The 15,085-nt window shown below is 42.0% G+C and overlaps 1 protein-coding gene across 1 annotated transcript; it reads left to right on the forward strand.

Annotated features, from left to right (window-relative positions):
• Positions 1–4,575: 4,575 nt before the first annotated feature.
• Positions 4,576–5,142, forward strand: FERD3L (Fer3 like bHLH transcription factor). The gene has a single exon (XM_056485283.1). It carries the CDS (start codon positions 4,576–4,578, stop codon positions 5,140–5,142), a length of 567 nt encoding a protein of 188 aa, XP_056341258.1.
• Positions 5,143–15,085: the final 9,943 nt, after the last annotated feature.

A 15,085-nucleotide genomic window follows, 5' to 3' on the forward strand; every position in this document is an offset into this window, starting at 1 on the left:
TTTGGAAAAATCAAGACTTCTAGGTAAAGAAAGCACATTTTATTGAATTACATTTCAACAAAAAATAGTTATATAACAAAATCAAGATTAAAGAAGCTGTGTTTGAATAACATCACACTTTCTTGTGCATGCTGATAAAAAGCCAGGAAATTCAAAGTTAAGTTTGACATTCCAACCTTTATGCATGTCCTGCTCTCAATCCCTCCCACCCCTAAGGTTATGATTAAGGAAAAAGTATCATTCATAAAACTTTGCAAGCATGATGAATCCCATCCCACCCTAACCACAGCTGTTCATTTCATTTGTCTATGATTTACCCAAGATTACAGTTTCAAACTTTTTCTTCATCATTTGGTCCCGTATTGGTAAAAATCAATAGCTGCTTCTTTAAACTCTTCAAATGGTGTGTAATACCACTGTAAATAAAAATGAACTGCATTTTACTGGCAGAACATACCTAGTTTTATTAGGTTTTGCCCAAAATATTGATTTTTCCTAATGATTTCCTGTGTCAGGGAATAATGATGTTACTGAATGTCACATTTTTGTCTGAGAGAGCCAAGCTGTGAAACCTGATCTTTGTAAGTAGGTGCTTGTATTCAAATTGGAGTCCTGTTAATGGCAGGCTGTGACACAGGAATGCATTAATACAGTCAGATGCAAGTAGGATCAGTGCCTGAAATTACTGATGGGATCAGACTGCAAAGCTTTGGCTCACTGGATATATTCTGATTTTTCAGAACAGAACTAGTTCCTCTGTTGAGCTAGTAAGCTGGAATTCACCTGCTTTGTGAGCAGAGATTTCATACATATATCACCAGCCTAAGGAATAAAGTTAATTCTTAGTCTATACAGGTAAATTATTTAGAAAAGAAAATTTGCAGAGATTTCTCACAGACTCAAACTCTAAGCACTGCAAATACACCAGCTGTGTTTGCCTATATACTCTGGATATACATCTTACTGATTTTTTAGTCTTTATACACTGCTAATCCTAGAGCTAAGGCTCATCCTTGGCATCCCCAAGCTTCTCACAGTCCATCAGGAGAGACACACTTGAAGTGGACCGCCATGTTCCCTATAGGTGTTCCTGTCTCTGAGGGACCCAGAATGTCTCCATCACAACTTGATGCTTGGGTAAGATCCAGCAGTCAGATAATATGAGCCCATTTCTAGTACCCATATTCTTTTCCTTGACTGATGGAGTTGACCAATTATTTCTGCAAATGAGATCTGGGGAAACCAGGCTGAGGTAACCTTGTCCTCTCCTCTGTACATTTCACCTGTCTCTAGTGTACCACAGGCTTTCCCAGCAGTTCCAGCCAGCAAAGCACTGGTCCCTCTGGTCTGTATTAGCTTTGACCTTTTCTTCACCAGCCTACTCCTTTCTGGCTTGGTAGCAAGGCACTTGAGAAAGTACTGACCATTTAATTAATTTTATACATTTTATTAGGTCTTCTTCAGTTTCACTCAGACATAAAATCTTTGAACATAAACTCCATCACAGTCCAGTGTCCAGTGCCTATTCAACCTCATAGTGCATTGAGACATTTGAGGACTCCTTGACTCTTCTGGTGATATCACATTCAATCACATTTGATATGCTTTCATTTGAATATTATTGAATATTACATGAGCATCAAGAATAATTTTATGGATATTTCTGAGAATAATTTTAAAAATAGCTACACAGTGGTTTGAAATTGTAGTCATCAGTTCTTAGCATCTCTAAGCACCTTATGAGCAAATTTTTAATTGATAAATAAGTTTAATGAAAAGACAGGATAAGAGAGGGGTGAAAAAAGTAGGAATCATAAAGCAAACTACATTCATATTTAAAACAAATCTAGAACACACTTTGGATCACCTAATCTGCTCTGAGACAATTTTGGAATAACAAATTTATGAGAGCTCATTCTGCCTCTCTGACATTCTTGCTTTGTCAAGGCACTAAAAATCTGTGTCTTGGAGCATTGAATATTCATTATACATTGCCTCAGCTCCAGGCTTTCCCCAAAGTGACAAAAATCATCAAATAACAAAAGTCCCACATATTAGTGGTACCACAGTGGATAGAGTTTATTCCATATAACCAAAAATATTTAATATCAGAGAAAAATTTATATTTTATAAAAAATAGGGAATAGAAAAGGATAAAAAGCAGAAAAACAATAGCTTTATGAGAGGATTCCCCTTGGTAACAAGTCTTCCTTTTCTGCAAGGACCTCTCAGTCCTGTCATGGCTCTGTCTTTATTGCTTACTTGAAGAAACATTAATATTTTTATGGTTTATGTTATATTACTTTGTGATGCATTGTTATCTAGGAAAGCTTGACCCTTAATGTTCTTGCAATATAAACCTCTTCCAACTCTGGTTGTCTTTGTAGCTTGTATCCTGCAAAAATCTGCAACTAGAGAGGTGAGGAAGAGCTTCTTTCTGAAGATACTTTGGTGAAGGGCAGATCTGTCATCTACTAAATGCCAGTTTCCTACAGTACAGTAAATTCATGTGAAGTTTGACATAGAGGTAATGAGCTAATATTTTTCCATTATTTTATTTTACTATTTGAAGTAGTTGTGTCTCCACAATAATTTTGAGTTCTGTGGTGATATATCTTTCCCAGTATTTGTCTTTAATTTATACTTTCATGCTTTAAATGAAATGCTTGTCACCTCAACCAAAAGTAGCCCAAATAAGTCATGGTCCTTTGTGGGTCAGTCATGAATATATCTGATCTTTCTTCCACCTGATGTTTTTACAAAACACGTAACATTTACAGCTTTTCAACTTACTTTTGGATGCTCTCTAGGCAACACCTCCCTCCACGGAGGTTTTACCTGCTTCCCTCATTGCTTCATTCTCCAGGTGTTTTATTGAACCATACTAGTTACAAATAAGCGGGTCTCTGATCTCTCTCCTTGCTCGCTCAGAAGCCTGCTAGCCCCGGTAGGAATGAAGAATGAAGGCATTCCCGCTGTTTCTCGCTGCTTACCCAGCCTTAGGCGGCTGCTGAAGCTCCGCGGTGCCGCGGCGGGATGGGGACAGGCTGGTTGTCCTCCGGGTTGTCCGCCAGGAGGAGGGGGTGGTGGCGGTGTCCCCTCGGGTCCCCGCACGCTGTCACGGCCACCGCGGGGTCCGGCCGCCCCTGTCGGAGCTGTCCAGCGTACCTGAGCTCCGCGCACCTTCCGCAGCCGGGCGCAGGGCACGGAGAGCCGCTGCCTGCATCTTTCCCGGGAGAGGGGATGCTGAATGTCAGTGACGGCAAATCCCGGTACGCGGCGGGAAATGTCGGCAAACAGGAAGCATTTTCGAGGAGAGGGATCCTTCCACCTCCTTTGATCTCATGGGTTTTGAAATCCCCTTAGAAATTAGAGACTAATTAGCCCCAAAGCGAGAGTGACAACAATGCATGACAAAGGAGAAGATTAGGTTTTAAGAAGGCAGCTCAGGAGTGATGGGCAGTCACTCCTGAGAGAGCTGTGTGTACAAATCGTGTGCCCAAGAAAATCGATCGGATTCGACCTCGGTGTATCTGACACTGCCAGGGATTGCCAGGGCCAGGCTGTTTATTTAGGGAGACTCTATGGGTGAAGGCACAGCTCCTCTTCCAGTCTCCCAAGACAAAAGCAAAACAATCCCCAGCGTCTGTCCTCAAGGAAACCTTGATCACAGAAAGGTATTCGGCGGTGTCGGGTGTGGGTGTGGGTGTGTTCATGTGCATTTCACGGTATTTTGCGGCATGTATCCTGCGTTATCAGTGCGTGCCCCCAAGCTGATTCCTCTGTGCTCTGCCGGGACGGCTCTACCAAAGGTGCCACCGCTGCCCTGAGTTGGACCAGCTTACCCTCCTCTCACGGGCAGGAGGAAGGAGTTTCAAAGCAAGTGCTATGAGATTGCCTGAACTGAAATGAGCTTTACGAAGCAGCCTTTTATTGGAAAGATATTTGAACTCTGATTGAAGGGGATTTAGGGGAAATGGAGAGACGATTCCAACAGTTACTACTGGGAATGCAATATCGGGTCCCCTACAATGCTTACTTAGGCTAATGGAGGTCCTGTCATTCAGTTCCCATTGCGCCGGGATACAGGGTAAACATTCCCCGGTGACCCTCTGCATGCAGGTCCCCTCTTCAGGACATCATTAAAAGCATACAAGCAGTTGCCTGACATCAATTGTCAGGCTGGCTCCCAGGGTTCAGAGATCCCGAAAGAAAGCAGGAAAACAAGCCCAGTGGAGCCCCGGCTCTGCTGCTGGGGGCTTTAAGGAGGCTGAAAATCGTTTGGTTGCGGGTGTGTAAGAAGAGACAAAAGTGCTCAGCAGGTAAGAGCGGAGGGTTTTGCCAAGAAGGAACTGTCCTTGATCGCTGTGACAGGATTGACTCGCTGGGGACTCCTCTCTCGGGAGCGTCCACGCGTCCCCGAGGGGATTGCCTGTCTCCTCTCATCAGCATCACGGCGAGAAATTTTACAACCGCTCTTTCTAGACCTGCTAATCCTGTTATCCGGGGGGTTATAAATATTAACGTCGCTGGGGCTGGGGATGGGGGACCAAATTAAGCCCTCTCTGAAGTAAGATGTCAGCCAGCCTTTTCCCAGCCCGCCAGCGCCCGGCGCTGCTGGATGAGCTGCAGGGCAGAGCCCCGCAAGTGCCCTGCCCGGAGGGGCTGCTGGGCACCTCGGTGCTGGATTTCGTGGCCGATCTCTCCCTGGGCACCCCCCAGGGAGCCCCCGGGGCCGGGGCGGGCCTGGGGCTCTGCGAGATCACCGCCGGGCCTCCCTTCGGGGACACAGTCCTGTCGCTTCGGGAAGGGATGGCCCGGGGTTTGCCCCTGGCTGCTTTCGGAAGAGGAGATCCCGAAGACGAGGAAGAAGAGGAAGAGGAAAGGATGCGCAGCGCTTCCCTGCTGGACAGACCTAGGAGAAAACGGGTCATCACCTACGCCCAGCGCCAGGCTGCCAACATACGGGAGAGGAAGAGGATGTTCAACCTCAACGAGGCGTTCGATCAGCTCAGGAAGAAGGTGCCCACCTTCGCCTACGAGAAGAGGCTCTCTCGGATAGAGACCCTGCGCCTGGCCATAGTGTACATCTCCTTCATGACTGAGCTCCTGGACCGGTGCAGCAGCCAGGAGGCGAGCTAGGGAGCGCCCGGGCCCGGGATGCGGCTGCGGCTGCGGCCGGGCATCACCCGCGGCAGCGAGCAGGTGGCCTCGGCACCTCCCTCCTGGGGAAGCAGAGCCGTGGCTCCTGCCCCGGCTTCTCACACCGCAGCCAGGACCGTGTAGGTGTGGGATGCTAAAGCAGGAGTGTTTGGAGAAGCGTGCGCTGAGACCGGGAGGAGTTGGGCAGAAGATGGATGGAGAGGCTCAGTGTGTTGCAGATTTGTTAATATTTATAATTTTTGTAAACGGAAGCGGGGGGGAGGAAATGGAGGTTCGAGGCCCTTTGGTTTGTGTTATGTTGCCTGTTTGCTTTAATATCTTTCCAATTTGTTGCTTTGGAGAAAGACTGGGCCGGGGCAGTGAAGCTCTTCCAACGCGCAGAACGCGTTTCCAGCGGGTTCGGTTTCTGCCCAGCTGCTTGCCAGGGAAATTTCTGCCTGTGCATTTTAACCCGGCGCTTTCTGCCTTTTAAAAAATAAACAACTCTCTTTTCTTTGAAGTCCGGTCTGCCAAGTCCACGCCGTGTGTCGCTGGGCCAGGAAAGCTGAACATCTGGATACAACCGCTTGTTGTCACGATTTTCCTCCCGGGAGCGGCTCTGTCCTTGCGTGTGGGCGGCAGCGCCGGCGCTCGCAGGGGGAGGGAGCGGCGGACCCGGGACGGGAAGGTGCCCCGGGATGCCCCGCAGCCGGCCCGGGAAGGGAAGGTTCCCTGGGATGCCCCGCAGCCGGCCCGGGAAGGAAAGGGAAGGAAAGGGAACGTGCGGCTGCCAGGGATGCTCCGCAGCCTTCCCGGCACCAGCGGGGCCGCTCCTGAGAGAGAAAACTTGTGAGTTTGTGGGCTTTGGTTTTGGGGACGTCAAGCTGAGACGTTTTCTTTCTCACGGCACATCCCCTTACACACGCATACACATACATCACTTTTCATCTCTGCAAGGAATAAAAATAATGAAATACGTTCTGAAAAGCCGGAGCGGGAGGAAAGGGGGAAGCCCGAGGCGGGCAAACCCAGGGGGATGGAATAGGGCCGACCCCAGGGATCTCTGTCTAGCGTTACCTCCCGATGCCTTCGCAGGCATCTCTGGAAAGGGGCGAGATGCCGGGAGAGCGGCAGCGGCGGGAGGTGGCCGTGACCGGGCTGGGAGGGGGCCCAGGGTCTCCCCTGGAAGCCTCTCCGACCCACCCTGGTGTGTTTCTGCCCTCCTTTCCCTCTCCCCTCGGCACTTCTCTCTGCTGCTGGCACCTTCCTTTGCTGCGGGTGGGAGAGACCTGGATTTTTCCCCGTGTTTGCAGTTGGACCCGGCTGCTCAGAGCCCGGTCCATCCGCATTAAACTGCCCATTCGGGGCAGTGCTTCTGCGTGGCTCCGAGGACAGCTTTTATCTCCATTGCATATAATTACCGTGATATTAGGAAAATTAAGATTTACTATTTCAAGCTAATATGTCTAGGATCCTATGCCTCTTATTTCTTCTCTCATGTTTTTTCAGCTCTGTGGTGATTCTTCTTTTTCTCATTTTATTCACTTTAATATTATCATGAGAGACCTAATATCCTGCATTAATACTCTAATATTCTTTCTCTTTTCACTTGTTGCTCTGGTTTCTTTTTCTACTTGTTTTTGTTGACCTCCCTGACTCCACACATTGCATCTGCTCTCTATTTGTCAAAATGCTTTTTTTTCCAAGAGGCAGTCGGATAGTTAACGCAGCTGGATCCTTTCTAGGAACTGGGGGTTTCACCTCCTCAGATGGTTTTGTGTTGTTTTGGGGTTTGTTTTCTTTTTTTTTTTTTTTTTTTTTTTTTTTTTTTTTTTTTTTTTTTTCTAAAAATAAAATGAGGAAACGAACTATGAATGAACAATGTTCCAAAATCAACAATTGTTCACATAACCCAATCTCATTTCAGTTACCATCATCTCGGGAGAAATGATGAAGACAAATTCTTTAAGGACAATGAAATATGCAATTTAATATTCACTTCTTACCACAATTTCTCTATGATCTCTCACAGTATGATTATATAACTTTCCATAATTTTTCTTGCTCATGTCATTGGATAAAATTAGAACTCTATAGCACATAGAGTCTTAAGTTAAAAGATTCATAATGTAAACATGTCTGTAACAGATAATTCAAAAATTATTGGTTTTCTCTTCTTAGTTTAATAACAAAACACTGGAATTTGTTCAAGATCCAAGTCTGGGTTTTTTTTTTTTTCCCTAGAGAAGAGTAGAAAGGATATATTACATTTTATTTTTAAATACAAATGGATCTTGCATTATGAATCCTCATTTCTAATGGATCACTGGAAATTTTGCAGCAATACAAACAGGAGTAACATTCTTATATGACCCACTCTTACTAAAAACATTAGAAATTAAAAATGCAGTTGTGGTATAAGCCAATGAACACAACATGTAAACAGCACAGAAAAAATACCAAGATGTATTTGAGCAGCCCCTGGGTGACACATTTATATGTCACTGAGATTTATATGATTTATATGACCTGAGAACCTGATGAAGTGGGCTTTTTTGTTTGTTTGTTTGTTTATTTCATGCTTTTCCAAAACTGATGAAGATTTGCCCTCCAAAAAAAAACGAAACAAAAAAACAAAAAAAAAGGAATCTAAATGCAATTTTTTTCCAAGCAGCCAGTGCTGAAACTAAAGCATGTCCTTATACCCGTGAAGAGCTCAGTGAAACAGCAATACTGACCCATCTCTTGGCCCCTGTGGGTCTGCTGAAATCCTGGAAGTTTAATCTGGTAAGAATATAAACCAATTATGGGAACATTGCAGACAAGTTTCTTGCTGGAGTGCAATCCCATCTCGCTGAAATAACAGAACTGTGGGGTCCCTTCTCCCCTAGTCCACGTCTCAGTCCAAGATAGGTGCATCCTAATCCGTGGAGTCAGTACAGTGCAACAGCCTGCCAGGCTTGGGAAGACAGTGAAACCCCAACCCGAACAGAGTGCAGAAGTGCTGCTCACTTCAGCAAGGCTTGGATTTCACCACTGCAGGGAAAGGCTTTCCCCTTGCTCAGAATCCCTGCGGCCACCAAGGCTGAGTCCAGCTCCTTGTCTCCCCAAAGCACAGTGCCATTATCACCGCATTAAGAGCAAAAACTGACAGTGTCAATTACTTCTGGGAAAAGATAATAAGGGGCTTTCTAAAGCCTTAGAACTGTTTGATCACAGCCCATTTTTAGACCCTGGTCTGAGGCTGGTTTGTTTATGTTCTTTTTGGCCACTGAAGACTGACTTTTGGTAGAAATTTGAGTTCCCTTGAAGCTATCGTGTTACAATTAGTATTCAGACATATAAACCAAAAAATAAGACTAAATGAAATCATATTTGAGAGACATTTCGTAGCTTTCAAAGAGGAGTATAAATAATCAAATGATTTTGCAATCTCTAGTTAGATTGATCTTGTTTTACAGCTGCTGAACCTGAAAGGGGATTTAAGCAAACTAGTGCTGGAAACAGAATAAAATATTATGATAGCCCTGCAAACTTCTGCATCCACTCTCTGATCAGCTGCTATGGCCCCATGATTGGTGTTTATTATCGCGTTTGTCAGCATTTCCATTATAAACACTCAAGTGTGGAGGGTTTATAACTCAGCTATAAAAATTCCCTCTAGGATGAAACTTGATAAGTGAAGTCTTAGTCCAAGAACACTTCTCTTTTTTTTATTTTACAAACTTTTAAAAAAATAGTTATTGAAGTCATGGAGGTACTAAGCAAAAGTAATGGAAAAGTGGCTTTGATTTCTTTTTCAGATTGGTGATTCTTCTCAAAGAGGACTTCTATATGTCCTTTCAATTAACTTGGACTTCTGGTTTTTAGTGGGTTGTTTGTTTTGTTTGTTTTTTTTTAATAAAAATAGCTATAATACTGAAACTTAAAATGTGACTGCTGTGCATGCTGAGTCCCTGTTTTCACAGGAATTTGTTGCTTTACTAGGCTTGAATGCTACTAATCTGCAACAATGACTGCCAAGCTTTTTCTAGTAATACAAGAGAATAGTTACAAGGATGGATAGGTGTGCTGGTTGTGGTCTTTTTGTAGAACAGTAAATTGGTGCTTTTTCTAAAAATTTGCTAAATATAATCAGTTCAGATTATTTGCTCTTCAACTCTGCTCCAAAAAAAACTTGTTTCAGATAGTGAGATGAACATTTGTCACAGCAATATATCCAGAATAAAAGAATTGACAGAATAAAAATATTCAACAGTAATTGCCCATAATTTTAGCTTTTTAGGAAGTACAGCTTGGATATTCTTTTTTAAATTGTCTTTTATCTAAATGTTGTTTTTCCCCTTCTCTATCCTAGTTTCAGTAATTACCTTGTGTCTTGCTGGCACTATAGTTTAAGCCTTTGAATTTTTCAGGGCTACTACTCACTCTGCTGATCACCAGTTGTTCTCCAATTCAGTGCTCCTTACATACCTGAAATTCCTATTTCCTCGTAGAAGTCAAAATAGGGGAGTAATTCTGCCATCTTTACTTTTGTAGTACAGTTTTCCACATTAATATATACTTATAAAGAGTGTAACATATTCAAATTGTGGTGTGCATTACATTATCCCAGTGTGGCTTTTGCTACTCTCTATGCCACAGTGGTGACACAGACCACTGTCCTCCCACACCAAGGGGTTTTGAATGACTCCCACTGCAAGACAGGCTTCACTATTGTCACACATGACTTTATTTCAAACAAATCATCTGGCACACTGAGATTCTAGGCCTGTTTATGTTTTTGTCATACCTTTGCCATAATTTCAAAAAGAGAGATAAAGACTATCCTGTTGGTTTAACTGTCCCTCCTTAGCTCTGAAAGCAGAATAAAAACAATAATTGTCCCTGAGTTCCAGTTCCATCTTCTCTTGCTCCGAATCTTACAGGGAGCCAAGGACAAGTAATATATTTTATGGTCTTCTACCCAGCAAAGAGAAAATCTGTGGATGGACAGTCTTCAACATAAACACATGCACAGATTAATTCCGATGTTGATATTGTTTTTTATTTCTAGCATTGTTTACTTACTATGCAGTATTTAGCTTTGTTAATGATCCCAACTTTTGGAACTTACAGTTATCAGAGGGAAGAGTGGTAGCCATAGAACAAAGGATATAGGAATAGATATACCACAGCAACCACCATTACTGCTCAAAATTTTCAGGTTCATGTGAGATAGATGTTGTGTTGTCTCTGATCTTGTTAAAAGACAGTTTAGCAAAGACTTTCAAAGCAACCAGTGATTTATGATTGTTCATTATTTTGTGTGGCCAAGATGAGATATCATACAATATCATATATGAGATATCATATGCTGTAACCAAAGTTGTGACCTGAAGCCACAGGCATTATTTTGGTGTTTGATGGTGAAATGGAGGTGTGCACCTCCATCAGTCCTTTTCTCTTCAGCTGTGAGTAGTGATTACAGTGAAATTATTGCTCATATCCAGTGTTGCTGGGAAACTATGTTACACTCCACAGTGCCCTGGGTTTCCTACTCAAGCTCTTGGCAGGGCTGCTTCCATGTGAAATGTGTGTGAAGAAGGCTCTGGACCTTGCTCCCAGAGCCCTGCAGCGGGAAGGGGTCATGCTCTCTCCAAGGAGTATTTCTGGGTAAAGTGCCATCTGCACCCTAAAAAATATACCAAGAGACCAGAAATATAAGGAAAAGTTTCATTAAAGAGAAACTTTTGCAAGTGTAAGGGAAGACTCAACAAAGCTTTGGCACCCTGCTCCAACCCTGTGCCTGGTGGCTCTTTGAATTTGCCTTTTAACCCTCCACTGCTCTGCTCCCCTCCCTCCTGGCAAACAGAAGGCCCTTATACTGCAGAGAATGTCTCCTGTAGAACACATTTATTTGGGAAAAGAATGTAAAGCCTGATAGAGCTAGATCCAGCCACAGCTCAGCAGATTTCACGTTGCAAGTGTGCTGTATTTTCTATTAAAGCTGGCGCCAGCCATCCCTTTCTGCCATTCCGTCCACTCTGTGTGGTTGTATATTTTCTTAATGAGGATCTGAAATCAGCCTCTTTCACTTAACTGAGAGTCTGCCAGGATTATGCCATCTTTCCAAATGCAGAGATCATATGATCCATCTGTTGTCTGCAGCCATGCAGGGGAAACATTTTCCAAAGAGAAATGTGGGTTGGTCCCAAAAGTATGTAATTATCCAAACTCTGAAGTGTTTCAGATGTTTCAAGGTGCTCTTGGGCCTGGTCTTGAGCACTGAAGTTCCTATGAAGTCTTTTAGAATAATGTACATAACTAAGTCATTGAGTTGCCAGGAAATTTTTGGAGTACAGGCGTAATTTTTAAATTATTTTTAAATAACTCCGAGCTGAATCAGATATTTAGGCCCCAGCAACATCATCTGGGGATATTTGTGAGCACTTACAACCTTAAGTAGTTCACTTTTTTGTTGCTAATATTATCATATATGATAAAAAATGTAAAGAGCATTAAGTGAATGTGCAGAAAAATGTTTTAATCTACTTTTATAATTATTTAATTATATGTTAGAATACTGCAGTAACTCTGCAACATCATTGACTCTCATAATTCTGCGAACTACCAGATGCACAAAGAAGTTGTAGGATGATGAATAATAGTAATGGAGAAGAAAAAAAGAGAAAAAATGATTGAGAGACTGTAAAATGAAGGGCTATCTCAGATCTTTCTCTGCCTTACATGAAGTCGCGTGGAATTCATTTCATGTTACATCTGACTCTGCTTAAATTTTCTTTGCAGATATCTTGAATGCTTCCAAATATGATTGAACTGACAGTTTAGGCCCTCATCAGGTGTCGCCTCCTTGACGTACAGAGCCCAAATTTTAATCATGAGCAAATGGAATCTTCTCTGAAGTTCTGATAATTGTGCTCAAACTACTAAAGAAGTCTTGGTAAGATGGACTTTAAGTCCCATAGCTGCAAAACACCTTTACCATCCCCAAGGTACTACATTTGGAAACATCCAGTTATTCATTGCTTTATTCTGTCAGCTGTACTTGGGTTGACAACAGCATAAGTCAGTTCTCACTGCTACATGTTTCAAACGTTCAGGAAAAGAATAATTTCAGCATCCCCTCTCAGATCACAACTGTCATACCTATGGACTGAATCACATTATGCTGAGGAAGTTCTGTGATGTTAATAGCATGGGGTTTGCCCTTGGAGAAAAATAAGTTCTACCAAAGCTATAATAAGAACACACAGCATTCATCATTTTTAAAAATTTTTAAATGTGCAGGCGTATCTCCTGAAATAAACCGAGCCAAACCCAAAAAACCCAAACAATCAAAACAAAACAAAACCAGATAAATTTATCATCTTGTTTTTGAGAATAGTAGAAACATGATTAGTGTACCACTGGCCAAATTATTTGAAAGATCCAGTGTATGAGCCAAATATTTGACTGGAGAGCTTTTTGGTATATAAGACCTGTATGACTGCAGAGATGAAAAGAGAAGACTTTATACCCATAGTATTTTCTTTTGCTGAAAACATCCAGTGACACATTTTCAAATGACAGAAAGTCTACACAGAGGCTGGTAATGATCACCTCACAGTAGCATGGTAGAAATGCAGGTGACACCATGGAGGTTTCTTAAAGAAAACCTAGGGAAAACACAAACCTATATTTGCTGTGGCTTCTTTTCACTCCATGTATAATGCTACTACTGCCTGCAGGGCATTGCTCTCCCATGTCTGTATTGCAAATGGAGTGGTTCTTATCTGCATCATTTGTGGTGCCACAGCTGTTACTGGGGAGCTGCTAACCCATTCCCTTCCATTTTGATGCCCTTACAGTAGCACCTATTCCAGCCTGGATTTCACACGACATTTTCAAATACTCTTGAGCAAAGTTTAATGGCAACTCTTTGTTATATAATATTTTGCTAACTTCTATGACTTAAGGAGCAGCAGAAATCCTTTTTCCTCAATGAACAGTTTGGAAGGGATACGTGCAAAGAAACACAATGCCTCCCATTCCCATAACCACAAGGAATGAAAAAGAATCTTCTACACCTTTATGGCAGTGTAACTTGTTCTGATGCACATTAGATCTTTGGGAATATGAAGGAATATGAATATATTGTTTCTTGCAGCAATATCTGAGTGACTGTATTGCCTTTTTTCCTCCTGTCTATATGCCTTTGGGTTGGCCCCTTACCCTTAATGTGAGCAATTATGAAGTGCTTCCTATCATACATCTGATTTAGCATTAAGAGCTTAATTTCCCAACAGTGCATCTAATCTTTAAAGATGGCTATTTTTCTTAGTTTTTGGATGAAATTTCCTACTCACAGTGAATTCTGTGAGGAAATTGCAGGACTTAGACAGTTAACCTGCCAGCTACACTAACAAATCAGATAGTTTGACATCTAGACCAGACTATTAGTTCCTGCAATGAACTGACAACATGAAACCACAGATGGAAGGATTTGGTGTTGCAAAATTTTACCTGCCAAATTGGAGGCTATGCTGTCCTCTAAGAAGAAACAGCCCATTCTGGGATGCATCCTCAAGGAGGAGAATGTGGCAGCTGTTTCACTTTTTACAGCAACATGACACAGTGTTATAGGAAAGAAAACACAAAGAGTTATCTTAGTTGATTGAAATTAAGCCAAATGACAGTGTGCCATACCACAGCCACTCAATTACATACATTGAATGCAGATAAAGTTGTAGTTACCCATAATGGACTTGGGCCAAAAGACAGCATCATTAATCTTTCCAAGACACTAAAGGATTTTCACTGACCAAAACTTTAACATGTTGGCAGATAACTGCTAGGTTGAAGGCCATTTGGGGATAACAAAAATAGATCATAAATGTCACTGTAGATAGCATATGGCTGTAAGCCACTGAAATATAATTGATCAAACTTCTATCTGTTTGGAAGGAATGATTACCATTTTACTGTAAAATTACCCAGATTCAGCAAAAATTCCTGCAGACATATGTCATTCAAATTACCCAAACCTTTGATGCAGTGGTTACAAAGGAAGAAGTGCAATAAGCTTGTTTTAATACTGGTTTCTTTTTTTATTAAAATGGATGCTCTAAATACTATGGATTCTTGTAGAGAAAAAGATTACCAATTGAACTATAAAGTTTGTGGTTTTGAATTAAAGCCCTTGCTATGTTCTGCTGAACATCTTCTACCTTCAAATTAATTACATCATCTGTTGTTGCCAAGAGCTGCATTAGTCCTTTTGAAAAGTGTGAAAAACAAAGTCTACCATTAGATCAGACATTAGAAAATGTCATAAGTTGCTCAAATATGAAGTGAGACATAAACCTGAACATATTTTAGAGTCAGAAGAGTGTTTTAGAATAGGTCTCTGCTCTGACTTTGAAAATCTGGGCCATATCTTACTGCTTAGGGTCCAGTCCATATATGCCCTACTGAGCTCAAAGCATCCTTGCACTTACTAGGTCAGCAACAACATCTACTATGCAGCAAAATGTGGATGTTTTAAAGAGTGAAAATTAATTACAACTTTATTGAAAAGGATTATTGTTTCAATAATGAAAAATTCCACAAGTTCAACTAAATATTAGAGAACAATAATTGATGCTTTACTCCAAAGGCAGCCTTTTTTACATACCTCTTGTACTCTTAGGCTGGACTCATTGTAATTTTTATTTTATTTAAAGTTTAATTGACCCTTTTTAAGACTTGATTCAAAGGCCACTGAAACAGTCTCCTTGACATCAAAGGATTTTGGACCGAGTCCTTAATGAATGTAAGCACAAATGTTCTAAAAGGAGAAACAAATATTTCTCTGCTTCTGACATGAACTATTTTTAGTGCTGCAAGGTCAGATAGTAGGTTTTGGCATGAGAATGTTTGATATAGATACTTTTCAAGGCAGAAGCAGTACAGTATTTTGCAC

The sequence above is a fragment of the Oenanthe melanoleuca genome, chromosome 2, assembly GCF_029582105.1.
Source record: "Oenanthe melanoleuca isolate GR-GAL-2019-014 chromosome 2, OMel1.0, whole genome shotgun sequence".
NCBI classification, from domain to species: Eukaryota; Metazoa; Chordata; class Aves; order Passeriformes; family Muscicapidae; genus Oenanthe; species Oenanthe melanoleuca.

What these genes read in the sequence shown, in the direction of transcription:
- FERD3L (XM_056485283.1), top strand. Translation starts at nt 4,576, where the DNA reads ATGTCAGCCAGCCTTTTCCCAGCCCGCCAGCGCCCGGCGCTGCTGGAT.